The sequence below is a fragment of the Antennarius striatus genome, chromosome 3, assembly GCF_040054535.1.
Source record: "Antennarius striatus isolate MH-2024 chromosome 3, ASM4005453v1, whole genome shotgun sequence".
Taxonomy (NCBI): Eukaryota; Metazoa; Chordata; class Actinopteri; order Lophiiformes; family Antennariidae; genus Antennarius; species Antennarius striatus.
Genome location: NC_090778.1, coordinates 10,969,925 through 10,988,939, shown reverse-complemented (window position 1 = coordinate 10,988,939; position 19,015 = coordinate 10,969,925). Strand labels below are relative to the sequence as shown.

Genomic DNA, 19,015 nt, shown 5'->3' with positions numbered 1-19,015 from the left:
AAATTGTTGCTCTGTTTGCAATTCTCTCACGTACATTTGAAGAGCAGTGGTTTATGACAAGCAATACATCCTGACTCAAATCAGTCATTGTTCAGCTGAAATTCAAAACCTTCTGGCAAACAAGAAAAATCAATTCCTTGTTTGAATTGTTTTGTATCTCAGCTGCTTAATTCTCGTAGAGCAGCGGTGTCAAAGTCAAATACATGGAGGACCAAAAAAACAAATTCGCTATAAGCCGAGGGCCGGACTGGTTCAGCGTTTATTAAGACATATTGAAATTAACATAGCCTATTGAACCAAGTGCTAACACAGTGTTTATTATTTAATTATTAAATAAATAAAGCAATATTTTCTTTTGGCTCTGTCAGTAACTTCAAGGGGAAACATTTTCAACAAGCAAACAGCAAAAAAGTAAATGTCTTTCAAAAACAAAATATGTTCCTTATCAAGATAAATGCATAAATAAAATTGCATGCATTATAAACTGAAAATACATTACTGTGCATGCACAATAATAATGCATTATTGTGCAAAATAATTTTAAAAAAGTAAAACATTATTGTGCTGCTCTACGATCCTATCAATCACTGCTTTCAAATAGTATAATAAAAAAATCAGTTGTATTCTTTCTCATAACTCTTATCTGCAATTTATCTTTTCCACTAAAATAAATATAATTAAATAAAATAAAAGATCTGGCCCGCGAGCCTTGACTTTGACATACTGTATGTGTCTTAGAGAAAAGCCTTTTCTTTAATTGTTTTTTAAGGCACACGTTTCTAAATAATAGGTTTACTTTTGCTGTGTTAATCATTGCTCAATAATCAAGTGCTGTGTTGTGTTATAATTGTTTTTTTCAAAGTTGTACATGACTTGAAACCCCACTTTTCCTATAATATCTAAATTCAAATGAAGTTAGCTGAAGAAAATACAACTTGAAATGAGAGACCCTTGAACTTTATTAAAGCACTGCCTCTTACACTGAATGAGTAATAAGCCAATGAATCACAGACTGCTGTGATAAATAAATAATAATAAATAGCAGCATTTAGTTTCTTTGATGACAGCCAACAGCGAGATGTTGTGAGCACATCCACTTAGTAAAAACAAACAAGTTGTACTCAAATTTCAAATGCATGTCTCACATGTATCACAGGTTTAAACCTCTGCTGTAGGACGAAAACTGTTTTCTCGGTTGTTCATGGAGAACATTAAAACAAGGCTGTCCATCCTGCCCAAGCACAAAACACAAAAAAAGAATATTTATGGGAAATATGTTATTCAGTACATGACAGAGGGTTTGGTGTGTACGTGGACATCACTCTCACGTTTATACATTTGAAACACGGCCATAACAAGTAAATGATTAGCTCAGCATAACACAGGAACCGAACATGAGAATAAATGTAGACATACAGTTTTCATTGCTCCGTCTATAAATGACAAAAATTCAGGAGTGGCACAAAGCTCATAGATTGTGTTTGATGTCTGAGCAATTGTTAGACCATTGGGAAGATAATGGGCCCAATCAAGAAACATTTTACACAATAAAAGTTTATCATTGTATAATGCAATTGCTTGTAAATTATTGTTTGTCTTTAAATCAGCGCAGTTGTATGGTTTCCACATAAAAAAAAGATTACGTGATAATGTTAACATTTGAAAACAGTCAGGTTAGCTGTTCCCACCTTGTTTAGTCTGTATGCTGCAGTAAGATAATCATTGCCTACAGCCTGGTTTTCTAAATGTACTTACAAACTGCATATGTCATTTGTTAGGCTTTAGTCTTTCTTGAATATAAAAACATTCTTGATACTGTGTAGATCTGTGGTCCCCAACCTTTTTTGCACCACGGCCCGGTTTAACGTCAGAGAATATTTTCACGGACCGGCCTTTAAAGTGTAGCAGATAAATACAGCAAAATAAACAGATGCGACCAGCATAAAAACAGTTTTTATCTAAATATAATAATAAACCTGAATCCAATGTGTATGCAACTTAATTAGCAGTGCCGTTGGGACATTGAGACAACGTTGGTTTTTGTTCGTTTTGCTAGCTCGGGAGTTTTAGTTCGGCAGTAGTAGCCATGTGACCAAGGCAACCATCAAGAGTGACTCATAGATAGATGTGAAGGAGAGAATCCGGTAATTTTCCCAAACAAAACATCATACAAAATCAGATAATAAATAAAACAGACATAATGTCAGTTTTTTATTCTTTCTGTTTGGTCAGGTACCAATTGACCCACAGACCGGTACTTGTCCATGGTCTGGGTGTTGGGGACCTCTGCAGTAGAGTATTCTTAAGTATTCAGATTTGTATCCAAAAAAAAAGGAAAATTTAGATATCCATGATTTCAATGTATTAACCTCAAAAATGTACCAGTAAGAAACCTTTACAGTATAAATCCGCTCAAACGTAGTAAATCAAATATTTGACAGTTTTGTTTCTCAAAGCGTAAGTAAAAGAGAAGTGTGTTTGAAGAGCCGCAAGTTGATGAGGTGATGAGAGCATCTCATTATGTGGAGAACTGATTTCCTTTTGTCTTCTGTTCGTTTTGTTTCTCTGTGGCTGTTCATGAGTGATGCTGGTATTTGTCTGTTTCAGTCTATGATACAGTCCAGGAAAGCTGGACTCGCCCACACATTGGCCACACGGACCTCCCTGAAAGACGAGGAACTTGTGAGTAGCCAATACATATGCTGCACACACACACACGCACGCACACACACACACACGCACACACACACACATACACACACACACACACACACACACACACACACACACACACACACACACACACACACACACACACACACACACACACACACACACACACACACAGGCCTGTATCCACAGTGAGAACTACAATGTAAAACAAATCAGACAAGTTTCATTATTGTTCATTTCATCATTTGCTTTCATCTGCTTTAATGTAATGTACTTCACTCAGGGTATATTATACCAGTGAAAAGGAAGTGGATTAATTCAGTGGAAAAAGTGAGATAAAGTTGAATGTAGCATTAAATGTCAAGTAGATGGCCACGCTAGTGCCAAATATAGAAAAATATGTTTGTGTCAGAACACTAAAACTTAAATTCATTAAGAGATGAAGATGGAAGGTGCAATTCATTTTTAAATTATATCTACAGATGAGAACAAAAAAATTGTGAAAGTTATAAAAGTAAAGCAAAACTTATTTTATTCCTCCACTCGCCCCTCGTTTTAGTCGTTTTAATAATACTGACGATAAACCTGGCAGAACCCACAGGGGAAACCAATTACAGTATAAATGAAAGATATCTTGAGTCATGAAGATGGTTTGCAGTGACGTGGAAGTAAATCAGAGGTAATAAAATCAGGTGAAAGTATAGGACAGAGAGTTAAAAGGCACAAGTGATTGAAATATCATTGGAACAATCAATAATGCTAAAAAGTTAGGACAAGATTGAGTGAACGTAGAGGGAGATGTGACAGAAAGTAAAAAAATAAAAGTACAAAAGATTTATTTGACTCAGGATGAATTACAGCTGTTTCTATTAAGTAACCACATATCAATTTTGACTACATTAATAAAAAGAATAATTGCAAGTATGATAATAATGACTCACATACCGCTCTGTACAAATTTTGTTTACCAAATGGAGCTGGGCTTCTGGTCAAGGTATCCTCTCATCCTGTGGAAATGTATTCACCTCCTCCCACTCTCTTCCCACACTGGACAGCACAATTTTGTTAATCAGCAAAGAAGCCAAGAATGATAAAAACACAAATTAGTGTTGTCATACACAACCACACGTCTAGATAACTGGTAAGAACCCTTTTCCATGAACTGAATGTTCCATAAAATCTTCATCACCAAATGAAAACTATTGTTGTTTTCTCACTTCTTTTTTGCATTTTGTTCGATTGATCTTTTGTCACTTTTCCTTCTGCAAACTCTTTCTCTGTGCTTGGTTGTATTTCAAAGTCAAAGTCAAAGCCAGCTTTATTTTCAAATGTACCATATATGCACGACATACAGAACAGACAAAATTACAGTCCTCTTAGACCCATGGTCAACAGGCGGTACAACACAGGCAGTACAACAGACCGTACAGCACAAAGTATACTAATATATTACATATAATATATTCATATATAATAATATATATAATAATAATTATATATATTATATATATATCATATTATATATAGTATATATATATTATATATATTATATATTATATATTATATATATATATATATATATATATATATAGTGTATATATAAGTATATTCTGGTGTTTATCCACCGCATGATGTTTATCCATATATATGTATTCATTGTGTATGCCCAAGTAGTGGATTTGTGCAATTTCCTCTGGGATTAATAAAGTATATATATACATATACATATACAGTATAATACGAAACATAAAGGAACGGTTAACATCTCTATACACTCTCTAATACTGTAGGGGAAGTGACGTGCGCAGTCCCTGAGTTGATGGGGGAAAGAGAGAGGTAGTCAGAAGCTGGGGAGGGGGGCAGGGCAGGGTGAGGGTAGAGTTGAAGGGTGTGGCAGGGGGCAGAGCAGGGAGGGAGTTGAGCCTCCTGACTGCCTTGTGAAAGAAACTGTCCTTCAGCCTGCTGGTTTTGGCCCGAAGACTCTGCAGTCTCCTCTCTATCGCAGCAGGCTGAAAAGACTGTGAGAGGGGTGGGTGAGATCACCTGCAATGCTGATGGCTTTGCGGGTGAGGCGGGTGTTACAAATGTCTGTAAGGGAATGGGGAGAGACCCAGTGATCTTTTCAGCTGCTCTCACGATGCGCTGCAGGGTTTTGCGGCAGGACACGGTGTAAGCACCGTACCACACGGTGATGCAGCTGGTCAGGATGCTCTCGATGGTGCCTCTGTAGAAAGTCAGCATGATGGGGGGGATGGGGCTCTTTTATCAGTTTGCAGAGGAAGTAGAGGCGCTGTTGGGCTTTTTTGGCCAGTGATGCGGTGTTGCGGCCCCAGGACAGGTCCTCGGAGATGTGCACACCCAGGAACTTGGTGCTTCTGACCCTTTCCACTGCAGCACCGTCGATGGTTAGTGGAGCATGCTGAGTGCATGCTCTCCTGAAGTCCACAACAATCTCCTATGTCTTTTCCACATTCAGATGGAGATTGTTGTCCTTGCACCACATAGCCAGGAGGCTCACCTCATTTCTGTAGGCAATCTCGTTGTTGTTGATGAGACCCACACAGTAATGTCGTCTGCAAACTTTATGAAGAGGTTGGAGCTGGAAGTTGGTGTGTAGTCATGGATCAGCAGAGTGAAGAGGAGAGGGCTCAGTACACATCCTTTGGGGGCCCCCGTGTTCAGCGTGATGGTGCCACTGCCTGTGGTCTCCCTGTCAGGAAGTCCAGCAGCCAGTTGCATATGGAGGTGTTGAGACCAAGCTGGTCCAGTTTTATGGATGAGCTGCTGGGGATGATTGTGTTGAACATTGAGCTGAGTCGATGAACAGCATTCTGGCATATGAGTCTTCGGTCTCCAGGTGGGTGAGTGTCGAGTGTAGGGCAGTGGAGATTTGCTTACTGGTCAAGTGGAACTTGGACCGGTAAGCAAAGTGAAAAGTGTCCAGGGTTGAAGGCAGGGCAGATTTGATGTGGTGCATGACTAGCCGCTGGAAGCACTTCATGAAGATGGGAGTCAGTGCAACTGTAGGGCTGTAGTCGTTAAAGCAGGATGGGGGCGACTTCTTTGGGACTGGGATGATGGTAGTGGCTTTGAGGCAGGTGGGGACAACAGCCTGGCTCAGGGAGATGTTAAAGATGTTTGTGAAGACATCGGTGAGCTCGTCAGCACAGTCTCTCAGGATACGACCAGGAATGTTGTCAGGACCTGGGGCTTTCCGTGCGTTGGTCCTTCTGAGGACTTGCCTCACGCTCTTTGGAGAAGGCGTCAACACCTGGTCATCAGGAGTGGAGTCTTCTGTGCCAGGATGTTGTCTGCCTCAAAGCGCGCAAAGAAGTCATTCAGCTGATTCAGCAGAGTGGTGGAGCTGCCGCAGGTCTGCGGAAGGGGCTTGTAGTCCGTAATGGACTGAATGCCCCGCCACAGGCTCCTGGTGTCTCTGCTGTCGCTGAAGTGGGTGGCGATCCTCCTGGAGTACTGTCTCTTGGCCACTCTGATGCCTCGTGATAGGTTGGCCCTAGCTGTCCTTAGGCCCACCATGTCCTCAGCTCTGAAGGCCACTTTCTGTGCCCTCAGGAGCCTGTGGACTTCCCCTGTCAGCCATGGCTTCTGGTTGCATAGAAATGGAGATGGTTCTGGTGACCGTGACATCATCCATGCATTTCCTCATGTATGCAGTGGCGGTCGTCATGTACTCCTGGTCTGTGGTGTTTTTGTGGGTGGCTGCATCTCTGATTACGAGAGATTTGTGCGATTGTTGACCTTTCTCTTGTCTTATTCACACTTAATCCTAAGCTTCTGGTTTCCCCGTATAAATATCTCGTGCGTTTTTTCGTATTATTCTTATTTTCTTATACCCTTTTCCTCGTTCTTACCCTTATTCTGTCCATCATTCTCTCTCTTTCTTACAACAGAAAAATCATGTTTACAAGAAGACTCTGCAGGCTCTGATATACCCCATCTCCTGTACCACTCCACACAATTTCGAGGTGTGGACGGCTACCACTCCTACCTACTGCTACGAGTGCGAGGGTCTGCTGTGGGGCATTGCCCGGCAGGGTATGCGCTGTGCAGAGTGTGGGGTCAAAGTCCATGAGAAATGCCAAGAACTACTGAATGCTGACTGCCTTCAAAGTGAGTCTTAGTTATTAAGGTTTGAAAACAGACTAGAACCAGTACCTTTGAGAAGACTTGGGTTGCTAAATGCTCCAGTAATGCAATGCTTTTTTTTTAACCACATCTCCACTGCCTCGTGGGAGAGCCTCTGGGAACTCAGTTGAGCTTTGATGAAGAAGTGACCAGTAAAATGTAGACATGTGTAAGGGAACAGTGGGTAAATCAGACATTACTCTCTAAGTTAGCTGATAAGTGGGGATGATAACATGCAGTGTTGTCACAGTAGGCAATCACTACAGTTAGTCATGTGTGCACCTTTGGTTTACCTACCCTCCAATAGCAAGACTGGCAGAAGCATAGCCACAGCACACTGTTCATATCATGTTGTCATGTAGAACAATGCAGGGAGAGCAAAACATGGCCTATTTTTAAAAGAGGAAGAAAACATTACTACATTCAATAATACATGTTCCACAGAGTTTTAACAAAGCAAATAGTATTTTTACTATGGAATAATAAATCATGCTCATTATGTCCTAGTCCTAAAATGCAGACAATAAAATCGCTTAAAAAAACAAAAAAAACCCCAGAAATTTACTTGGTATCAGTAAATAGTCTGAGGTTGTAATTTTTCCACTCTTCCCATTCAGGAGCAGCTGAGAAGAGTTCTAAGACGGGAGCGGAGGACAGGACGCAGCATATCATCATGGCTATGAAGGACAGGATGAAGATTCGTGAGAGGAACAAGCCAGAGATCTTTGAGGAAATCCGTAAGCTCTTCAACATCACAAAGATGATCCATGTCCAGCACATGAAGAGCATCAAGCAGAGTGTCCTGGATGGCACCTCCAAGTGGTCGGCTAAGATCACCATCAATGGTACATTTAGTAAATGTTGGATCTGATACTGAACAAGGAACTTTTACCTGTTGATCTTCCATTGCATTAGTTTTGTAGCTTCTGATAATAGAGGTATAGATGATGAGAGGGTTGAATCACAGTAGCTCAGGAGTTTATGTAGTTGCTTTTGATCTCTTTTTTTACCATTTTATTTGCTTTTTTCTTCCTCTGGGTATTGAAAGACACACAAAACAGAAGAGAATAAAGCTTCACATTACATGACAAAATGAAGGCCAAGGTGTGATATAAACACTGACAGGAAGAAATGCCATACAGTGGCAGACAATCTCATTATACGGCCTGTCTTTGCATTTACCTCAATTACATCACACTCTCTTCTCTGGTCACTCATCCATTACTCAAGCACCTACTTGATCTTAACATTATCAGGATACAGACTATATGCATGTCCATATTTTTACAGTGTGTCTTACACTTTATCAATTTAATCTCTGACTACTGTCTCATGTCTCAGCCAGATGATCAACCGTTTTACTTTAAAATATTTTATTCAGCAAGTTTCACTAATCAAGTTCTTGTCAAATGCTTGAATTTTCATGAATTCTTAGTGGTGAAACAGGCGTTAAAACAGACGCACATTTAAAGATTAAGTGACAGCCATAGAAAAGGAAAAAGCTATTTTTGTTAAATATTTAAACACAAAAAGGTGCCTGGAAGCTAGATGGTGAAATTCTTAAATCTCTGTGCCTTCAAGAAACCCGAGAAAGATGACGCAGATGGATGTGAAATGTTGCAGCAGTATGAATATGAAACAGTCACTAAACTCAAACGTGTGAAGCTTTCCCTGATGTTTACCTGTAAAAAGAATCCATCATGCATTCATGAGTCTCTTCTCTCTCCTCAAAGTCTTCTTGAACTGTGGAAGAACGGCTCAGATAAACTGAATGTTTACCTTCAGCCGTCACTAATTTGAAAAGACGTGTAACCACACCTCCTCCTCTTCTTCTCTCTTTGCCAAACATCATACGGACTGCCACCGGTATCAAGGCAACTGCACACATCACACCATATAGTTGCAGCAGCGTTGCCATGGCAGCCATCACACCTTGTCTTTCCAATCACCAGTGATGAGCTCCATTAAAGCTTTGGCCATTCACATGCTGCTTTGTTAAATTCATTCATAGTTGGGTATTAATCTTCATCAGGCTTGACTGTGTGTGAATGGGAGCAGAGAAGTTTGTATTTTACCAGTTTGAGCATTTCAGGGGTAAAATGTAACAATGATTGTTTCGGGAATGAAAGCACAACATGAGGAAGGCAACATGAATACTGCTCCATCTGTCTGACGAAGGAGACGCCTTCACATGCAAGTAGTTAGCATCACATCAGATTCAATGTTTTTATTCAGTCCTATATAGTCACTGTTTTTAATCAATTTACTGTTTTGTCTGCATCAGCAGTCATTATTTGTCAGTGACTGTTCCGTCTGCTGGGCTGTCCCTAAACTACTCCAGAAATACCATGGTGGCAAGTTTTGCAAGGCACCAAACAGACATCTTCCTGAATGTGGTTTCATACTTCTATAACAAACAGTAAATCAGTAAACAAAGCAGCCTGACCTCTATCCTCAAAGTAAAGTGAAGCTAAAAGATGACTGGAATGCAGCGAGCATCCCTTTACCATGGCATTAATTGTCTATCAGAGCTATAACAGCAATATTTAAAATAGATCATTCAGTTATAAAGCTATATTTGTGTAATAATACATTCAGAATCAACACGTGCATCTAGACTTTGGTAGAACATCGTTCCGTAAGAAAGGGCGTGCTGGTGAGTCTGCAGAATACGTGCTTTAAATTTTGTATCACTGATATCGTCATAGCACCAAAAGCTGCACGCAGTGTGATGATGTCACTATGATATAAATAGTTTTATTCTGATCTGCCGTATTCCTCTCATTCTTATCCCAAGATGCCCCCTTATTTTTTACTTAATCAAAATCCATGTCTTTTGGAAAAGCAGAAAAACTTAAATGATCTCATAACCTCTGCTGCTGCTCTTGTGGAAGAGAGAGATGCTCCTCCATCGGTGTGTTTTAAATATAGAAATCATCACCAATCAACTCAAATCAAACTGCTATTTATAAAGAACATTAAAGCAAAGTGGTGCAGTAGGTAATGCTGTTATCTCGCAGCGAGAAGGTGTGTGTGTGTGTGTGTGTGTGTGTGTGTGTGTGTGTGTGTGTGTGTGTGTGTGTGTGTGTGTGTGTGTGTGTGGTTGTGTGGGGCATACCTCACCTGTCACCCGCCAGGGGAGCCACAAAATCTCTGTCACCTGTAGTTTGTAACCTGGTCTGGGGGACACAGAGCACCGTCTGATTGGCTGATGTGTTTGCACAGGTGTATGGCTATAAAGCAAATTTTATGAATTTTGAGCCTATGTAGAGACTTAAAAACGAAAATTAAAATATTAAAATCAATTCTAAAAGACACAGGAAACCAATGGAATGAGGTTAGAACAGGAGTGATATAATCATTCTTCTTTGTACCTGTAAGAAGATGTGTTGCAGCTCTTTCACCAGCTGTAGGCGACTCAACATTTATTAATGTCAAGGTAAAGGGAATTGCAGAAGTCTAGCTGAGATGTAATAAAAGTATGAATCATCTACTCAAAATCTGAGGAATCTACACAGAATTTAACGTCTGCCAAGATCATCAACTACATGACATTTATCTTTATAACCGAGCTAACCTATCTTCCAAAGTGCTGTCAAAAGTTACGCCAATATGGAGAGTACTTGGGTGAGACAAAATGCAGGCGTTATTTAGCAAGACTATCCTCGTGATTTTCAAGGTGTTGAAGTTTTTCGCAAATGTGTCAGCTTAGATAGGGAATAAATAATAAATTTAACAGAACAAGCTTAGGTTGTTTCTTGTAACCTCGTTTTACTCAGTATATAATGAGATAGAAGCCTTGATGGTAAGATTTTCTTTGACATTTGTTGGTACTGAGGTTATTGTCTTCGACTACTCATTTAAACACACAGTATAGATAGACCATTGCATTCTCACATTACTTTCTCATTAAATTTTGATTTCATGCACATGGACACTCAAGCCCAGTTTTGCACGTGAACCAAGCTGTGATTGAACTCAATGGCGAACTGACAGAAGAGATGTCTACAGAGAGTCCTTTGAAGGCTATATTGATTTCATTGGGGAACATTTCATCTAATTAAAATTCAGATATCATTTCAGCACAGATCAAATGAATCACTCACATGTGCTGAGAGGGAAATGTTGTCACCATTGCACACAGCCAGTCAAGCTGTTTTTGTGTTTTTAATGCTTGTGCAAAGCTAAGCCTTCATATACATATACAATAGCTTATAGTACAACTGATAAAAGGTGAATAAGTGTACTTTACGAAAATACTACCCATTCCTTTAAGCAAAGCAACACCGAGATTGAAAGAAAGATCATGGAGGAAAAAACAGTGGATGTAGACTGGTGCTTGTGTTCTGACAGATGAGGAAGTTCACTTGTGCATGTCTTAGTATAAACCACCACCTTATGGTCATTTGAAGGCCAACACGCTCTGGTGCCGGACACACACTTTTAAACTTTCGTCAACCTTCTCCCAATCTCCTACAGCTTTATTGACCTTTCTTCTAACCGGAATATCTTCACACTGTTTTATAGCCTTTAATCCCCAGTGATTTAAACAATTTCCTATAACTTAAACAAACACATTTAAGGTGGTAGCGTTGTTTGAACTGAAGAGTCTTGTGAACTTTTTTAATTTGTTGCATGGAGAATGCAGTAAAAAATAAAATAATTCAGTTAATAGTCAATACAATACATATACAATAATACAATGCAACCAATATGGATGTTGACATCAATACAAACTTAACTTTCAATCTGCGTTGAACTCTGTGACCTCGGAATCAGAGATTGGATGCTATCAGTTGTTTGGTGATCCGCCTGTGAGTTATAGTGTCCTGAGGTTTTGTATAACTGTGTGGGTTTTGTTCTGATGTGTGTGTATCTGAATGACACATAAAGATGAGCGAAAAGAGTAGGTGTTTGTTGTTCTTATGTAATTTTCGTATTCCCTCTGCTTTGTGTGTGTGTCATCAGTCGTCAGTGCGCAAGGCCTCCAGGCCAAAGACCGGACCGGTTCCAGTGACCCCTACGTCACAATCCAAGTTGGGAAGACCAAGAAGAGGACAAAGACCATCTACGGCAACCTGAATCCGATCTGGGAGGAGAAGTTCAGTTTGTAAGTTCATCCGGATGTTTGTGTCATGTTGCTTGTAAAGCCCAGTCACCGTCACAATCACTTCGCACCACAGGAAGACACATGGTGAACAAATGCAGGCTGGTTTCAATTTGTTTTTATTGGGTTAGTTCTGTGTGTACTGTGTGTACAGATGTCTCTCATGCCCTCCTGTTAGCTTATTATATTAACTTTTATTAGTGCGTGTACTCGAAAGGAAAACAAGTGAAAGAAAAAAAAAAGAGAAGTATGCAGTGAAATCACTCCATGCAATAAAAAGTCATGTATTCTAATCCATCAATATAATTACCAAAATATGATGCAATTATGTTGATTGGAAGCTTTGGGAATACTAAATCATTTATGCATAGTATTGTTTGCATTTCCAGTTCCAGCAAATTGTCTAATTTCTATTTCAATTCATATAAAATTACGTTATAAGACTTTTATTAACAAATAAAAATTTGTAGTAGTCAAGTTGAGGCCAAACTTAATCTATACATGTATAGATTCGTTAAATGATATTTATATTTCAAATTTTAAATGAAAGCCTATAGTTTCAAACAATTTTACTACAGGAAATATCTATAAAAATAAAATACTAGTGAAGAATAAGGAACATATACACTGGGCCAAAGTGTATATGGGATGGGTCAAATCAATATTCACGTCTTACAAGGTGTCACTACGAAAAAATAATAAACAGAAGAATGAATAACATTTTTAAATATTTTTCATCATATGTTAAATTGTTCAGGTATGTATATCTTTTACTTTAATTTCCACAATGGTTCAAATAATGCACCGCCCTCCTGCCCCCTGCCTCACAGCGAGTGTCACAACTCATCCGACCGCATCAAGCTGCGGGTTTGGGATGAAGACGATGATATCAAGTCCCGAGTGAAGCAGCGTCTGAAGAGGGAGTCAGATGACTTCTTGGGTCAGAGCATCATCGAGGTCCGAACTCTGAGCGGGGAGATGGACGTCTGGTACAACCTGGGTATGTGAGCACTTGGGAGACGTAGTGTATATTAGGTAGAGTGCAGTGAGTGTGTGAACCAGATTAGTGTTTCAGTTAATCTGATTCGTTTATCACTTCAGAATAATGGCGTTGATTTACAGCAGGAAGGTTCAAGGTTCTCGTGGGATTGGCACCAGCCCCCTTCATGAGCCTTTACAGGATAATGTTTAATTAAATGTAAAAGTTAATGAGTGAAAAATGGTGTTTAAGTGTGTGTCCATTTACATATATTTTCTCTTGTACAGAAAAGAGGACAGACAAGTCGGCGGTTTCTGGTGCCATTCGTCTTCAGATCAGTGTCGAGATTGAGGGAGAAGAAAAGGTGGCACCCTACCACATACAGTACACGTGCCTTCACGAGGTAACACACACACACACACACACACACACACACACACACACACACACACACACACACAGACATGTACCTGCAAAGGGAAAAGACACCTACTGTATAAGATATCTAGTAGTGTCTGGATTCATTCTCATACTAAGCTGACTAAGGAATAGCACCAACAGACCCAATAGGATGCAAATTACAAGGTCATTCTAGTAGTAAAGGGATTGTAAGTAATGGTTTTTCTGCATTATAATCGAGTGAGTGAGTGCACAGTTTAATACATGTGCTGAGATTTCACCTGCTGAATATTGATCCTGGAGAACAAAGAAAGAGGAGGTAAACACAAGGAGACACTTAACCTCCACACCAGTTGGGTCTTGATGTGTGTGTGCAACACAGACATAAAACGAGAACCAGAAAGGGTTAGAGCCAGGGTGGATGTAATAGATAATACTGGGAGGCTAAGGTGGCTGCAAACATGTGTGTCCATTGACAGTCTATGTGCAGAGCTTGAGGGACCACAATCACACAACACATAGGAAGACAAACCAAAAGGAAGACAAACACAGAGACCTGGGAATCTGGGGTAAGGTTAAACAGGGAAACACGAGGGATTTACAAGGAATACTGACAAGGCAGACACCTCCTAATCAGTCAATAACACATGATTTTTCATTAAGGATTTTGTCATTGTTTTTAATGCAAGAAAGAAAACTTATAAACTTTAGTAGATTTAGACAATTTCTTAATTGTCAACAAAATAAAATGCTGGCAAGTTCTCAAATCCTCTCTTTAACCTTGATTATTTGTCAACATCTGATGAGGCAGAACATCTGTTCATTATTCCGTGACGTTACTTCTGGTTATTTGTTTCTTTCAGCACAGCTGATGGTTGTTTGTTCGATTTTTTTTTTCCTTTGTAGAACATCTTTCACTTCTCGACCGATGTAGTGGGAGGTGGAGCGGTGAAGATCCCAGCTGCTCAGGGTGACGATGCATGGAAAGTGTATTTTGATGAGGTGCAGCAGGAAATTGTGGATGAGTTTGCCATGCGTTATGGCATTGAGTCCATATACCAGGCCATGACGTAAGCACACTGTTAAAACATTTGTTCGTACATTTTCTCGGCAGTCACCATTTTAATTCATCTAACAGGCTGTGGGTTCGGCCATCTTTGTGCATGTGGTGGTAAATCAAATCAGGAAATAATTAAAGTTAGTGTGTTCGAGGACAGTTTTTACAGCCGTGTGTGTTGATGTGATGAGCTGTGGGCGGGTTCTTCGTAATCGTAATCTATAAATACTATGCAAATTAGTTTATCTCTTGTAATGAGAAAAGATGACCTGTCGCTGCAGATTTCCAGGCTGTTTGATTGGATCACCACATGCAGAAGAAGCCCCACCCCACCCCACCCCCCACAAACACACACACACACACACACACACACACACACAAACGCACAGTCTCTTGACACCCTTTGTTTTAATTGTATTAGTAATTGATAACATAATTTGACCTTATAGGGACTGAGAAGGTCTCTGTTTGAATGGTGGCATTAAGAAGCACCATCAAACTTGCACTGAAGTAAGTTGAAATAAGAAGTTTTCAAGACTTTTTCCAGTGGACATGGGAATATGAGCCAATCCATAATGGAGCCAAATGAAAATGGTGATTGAAATATAGTGATGCTCTACAGCCATTACAGAAGAGCCTTATTGAAAGCTAGATTTTGGCTCCTTACTAGAATAGCAGCTTTATGAAGCCTGTCACTGTGCATAATCATTCACATCAAACTTGTCTCAGTCTTAATTTGTCTTTAGGTTCATCTCCATTTTTTTGCTGAGTTCCTTCCAACTTCTCTGCCTTTCTTCTCCCTTTTTCTCCTAAAATGTTCTCGCTCATCCATTTGAAACTCTTTCTTTCTTCTGCTGTTTCCCTCCCTCTGATCTTTCTCTGGCCTCCTCATGTCTTCTTCTCAATATCTCCTTGCTTCCACATCCACCTGTCCTTTTCTGCTTTTCTTCCTCTTCATCCCATATACTTGTTGTTTTTTTGTTTTGTTTTTTTACTTATCCATTCAAACCTTCAATTTGACCCACCTTGCTATTCACCCTTAATCCCTACTTTGCCTTCTGTCTTCCCTCCTTTCCTGCCCTCCACAGCCATTTCTCCTGCCTGTCCTCTAAATACATGCTGTCGGGGGTGCCGGCGGTGATGAGCACCCTGCTGGCCAACATCAATGCCTTCTACGCCCACCCAATCGCCTCCACCAACGTGTCTGCTCCAGCCAGATTTGCAGCATCTAACTTTGGTGTAAGTGTTCATCAGACTGATTAAAATAAACATTAACCATTTCTATAAAATTTCGTATTTAAATTCTGAATGAATTGGTTACTTTTAAAACAGGTTTTGACAGTTGCATTACCTTGTAATTAGCAGTATTTTCCTTATGTTAATGAATAGAAACATACTTGAGCTTCTTGTGCTCTATAAATGAACATTTATGTACTATTCCAAAATATTTTGAACATAGTATTCATATTTAAAATAGTCTTCTCTGGTATCTGGCTGCACTAAATGAAGTATTTCACCTAGTAGTTTACTTTTAGCTCCCAAATGTTGATTGAAATGAAAATCTCAGGTCGTTTCTCAGTGTTTAAAGATTTCTCAGTTTCTACATAGAAGATAAGCTTGAATAAAGAACGACTGATAACTTCTGATAATCTTGGGTAGTAATATATTCACATTAGCAAAAAATATATCGTAACAATTCCCCTGACGTATTCTTACAGGTCAAAACAAGAGCAGTTGTAGATGATTGTTTCCCTGCTTTAAATGATGTAAAGATATAGAGGACATGTTGCTTTGGCTCCCTGTAGTGATGCTGTTTTGCTGCTACTTTTGTGACTATTCTGTTCAGAGTCACTACTTTAGTGACTCCATCTTAAAACTGGTTAATCAGATTATTATGGAAAAAACAAACTTAAAAAATCATTGTGAAACATGGCTGGCATATTTAGAAAGTAGAAGGATTTTTACAGCTAAAACTGTCTGAATTAATTATAAAGATACCGTTTGACCTGAGAAAGCTTCCTCCCACTGCAGACATCTCAGATGCTTTGTGAAGAGTGACCTGTACATAGTCTGTAGGTGGTGTTCCTTTATATTGCTAATAATTTTCCCCATTAAAAGGTAATGTCTCACACCATGGGTCTCTGCCATGGCACTGAACCTTAAAAATGAACTCATATTCATCACATCGGCCCCCACAGGACATGGGGACAATGACAGCTAGAGGCCGATCTTAATAACTCCTGGGATCTCTGCCAGTCTTGCTGAGCTCAACTCTCTCTGTGGCTCCTCTCAGACTCTGGTGATATATGAACGACTGGCAGCAGGATTTGGTTTAATGGTTGAGACAGACCTGCTCTCACCATTTGTACAACTATTTAGGTCTGCAGGATGACTGTCGTAACTTCTATGTGGGTATCTGAGGATCCGTTACATATAGTTATTATACTTATATAACAATAATATATAACAATAATAATTTTTCCCTGAACTTCTTCCAACAATGGCTGTAACCTGTAGCATTGAAGGAAATACCAAGTTTAGTCCTTTAAACCCAAAATGTAATCATGTTCTCCTTTGTAGCATTTCAGCAATTCTTTTTTCCCAAAAGACCAAAAAACTCTGTGTTATTTTGGCGTTGACATAATTTACATAAATCAGTCTGCATCAAATAGTTGAGGAAGTACAGATGTCTGTATAAACAAAACAATTAATGAAACTCTTGCTTCCTCCATCTTCTGTCACATAAAAAGCAATTGTATTATATGACCTGAATCAGTCATAAATCTCAGCTGAATTGAATTTTAATGCATCTAGTTTGTCTCTGTACTGAACGCAGTCAATCATGTTTTTGGTTGGCGTTAGTCTCAAATTCAACAAAATATATTGTCTGCTGTAGTTATTAATAATAATTGTAATGAAAAGTGTTGTTCTGTTGGATTGATTCACCAACATTATCAATGGAAAAACTGCCATAGAATTTTTAATGGAATATGTTTGTTATTTTCTGGTCAAAGAAAGAGCAGGCAACAGCAAGGTTATTTTCACTCTCTGCTGGCCAGAGTTGAGTGATCTCTTTCTGTTTCTTTTTATTTATTGGGACATTGTTTTGTTTTTGTTTTGTTGTCTTCTGTGTTTGGCTTCTTGTTTTTTGCACAGAACAGTCATAAATTGAATCCATTATTTCTGTCCTTCTCTGTCTGTGATTCTTTGGTGCCACAGCATCACTTACACCTGTTGCTATGGCAATAAGGTGATTTTCCAATTTGTAAGACTTCCCTTCAGTCTCTCCTCATTTCTCCTCCGTCCTTAGTCTGTTGTCTGACTCCCCGTCCTTTGCCTCGTCCTGTAAAAGATGCTGTCATATAAATTCAATCCGTTCTTCCTGCTGCTGCTTTTAGTACTTATCAGAATCATGACGTCAGCAGACAGTTTGAATGACACTGTCTGGTGTGTGTGTGTGTGTGTGTGTGTGTGTGTGTGTGTGTGTGTGTGTGTGTGTGTGTGTGTGTGTGTGTGTGTGTGTGTGCGTGCGTGCGTGTGTGTGTATACGTCTTCAGACTGTATCTGAGAACAGCCAGTAGGTAAAGCAGTATCATTCACTTCTGAGTTGTTTTTAGCCATAAATTACTTACTCAGGGAATCGTTTCTGAGAGAAAATACTGTGCTGTAATGTCTGTTATCCCTTATCCCTGCTGAAGCGACTGAGAAATTAGAGCTGCTTAACTTTTCTCAAAATAAATCTCAATAATCTTGGTTACTAACCATTGCTTATGAACTGAATCAATAGATTCACTTCATAAGCAATGGTTTATCATTATTAAAAGAGTCTACAGTGGAGCAGTTTGTGTTGAATTGAGATTAATTTAGACAATTTATGTTTGTGAAATAACAGGCGTCATTAATGTCTGTATTCAGAAATATAAACCACTGAATATGAATCTGTGTGTGGGAGGAAATGTGCTTTTTTGGATTATATATAATATAATGGGGCTTCAAAGAAGAATAGGAAATACAAGTGAGCAGCGATGTCGTAGCATGACGGCATAGGATCATTATCTTCTGAAAGGGAAGTGTGATATGTGACGTCCTTCAGACGAATCCTGAAGAAGATTGTCCGTTACTATTTCTTACTGTACAGTGATGACATTCTGGTTGACTTCCATTGATCCCCAGCATAGGGAGGTCTTCTGAATACAACAGGTTTACTTCAATACATTAATACCCTTTTTACTTTCAATGAACGTCTAAATTGTCCAGTGAAGTTTTTCTACAATATTCTAGTGTTACAGATTTTTGTATTGAAAACTAAGTCATTACAAAGGCTTGAATTAACATGTAAATTTTTCTACGTTAAAAAGTCACATGTTTAAAAGTTACCTCGTCTGTCAATGTTTCGCATCCAATTGATTTTTGGCAGCAGTGGTGGTTGTTTAACAATCAATACAACAATACCCATAATCCCTTGATCCCTTCAGCAACTGGTTGACAAGTCTTTCTTCACAAGGATCGCTGTAGTTGGTTTTAGTAATGAAACCAGCCCTGTTTCATTAGTTGTCAGTGCTGCGACATTAAGTTCAGTCCCCTATGATGGTGGATTCTAGCCCTGTTTCCTATGTTATGCTGCCATAAAGGAGAATAATGGCAGGCTTTAGGG

The 19,015-nt window shown here is 39.3% G+C and overlaps 1 protein-coding gene across 1 annotated transcript in view; it reads left to right on the top strand.

The window, feature by feature from the left end:
* LOC137592608 (protein unc-13 homolog B-like) overlaps positions 1-19,015 on the top strand; it is a 99,184-nt gene that overhangs the window by 39,651 nt on the left and 40,518 nt on the right. Inside the window, exons 6-13 of the mRNA XM_068310880.1 lie at positions 2,608-2,682; positions 6,585-6,804; positions 7,437-7,664; positions 11,788-11,929; positions 12,757-12,926; positions 13,193-13,308; positions 14,211-14,374; positions 15,450-15,600. Of these exons, the coding sequence (XP_068166981.1) occupies positions 2,608-2,682; positions 6,585-6,804; positions 7,437-7,664; positions 11,788-11,929; positions 12,757-12,926; positions 13,193-13,308; positions 14,211-14,374; positions 15,450-15,600 (1,266 nt within the window). The remainder of the gene's footprint in view (positions 1-2,607; positions 2,683-6,584; positions 6,805-7,436; positions 7,665-11,787; positions 11,930-12,756; positions 12,927-13,192; positions 13,309-14,210; positions 14,375-15,449; positions 15,601-19,015) is intronic.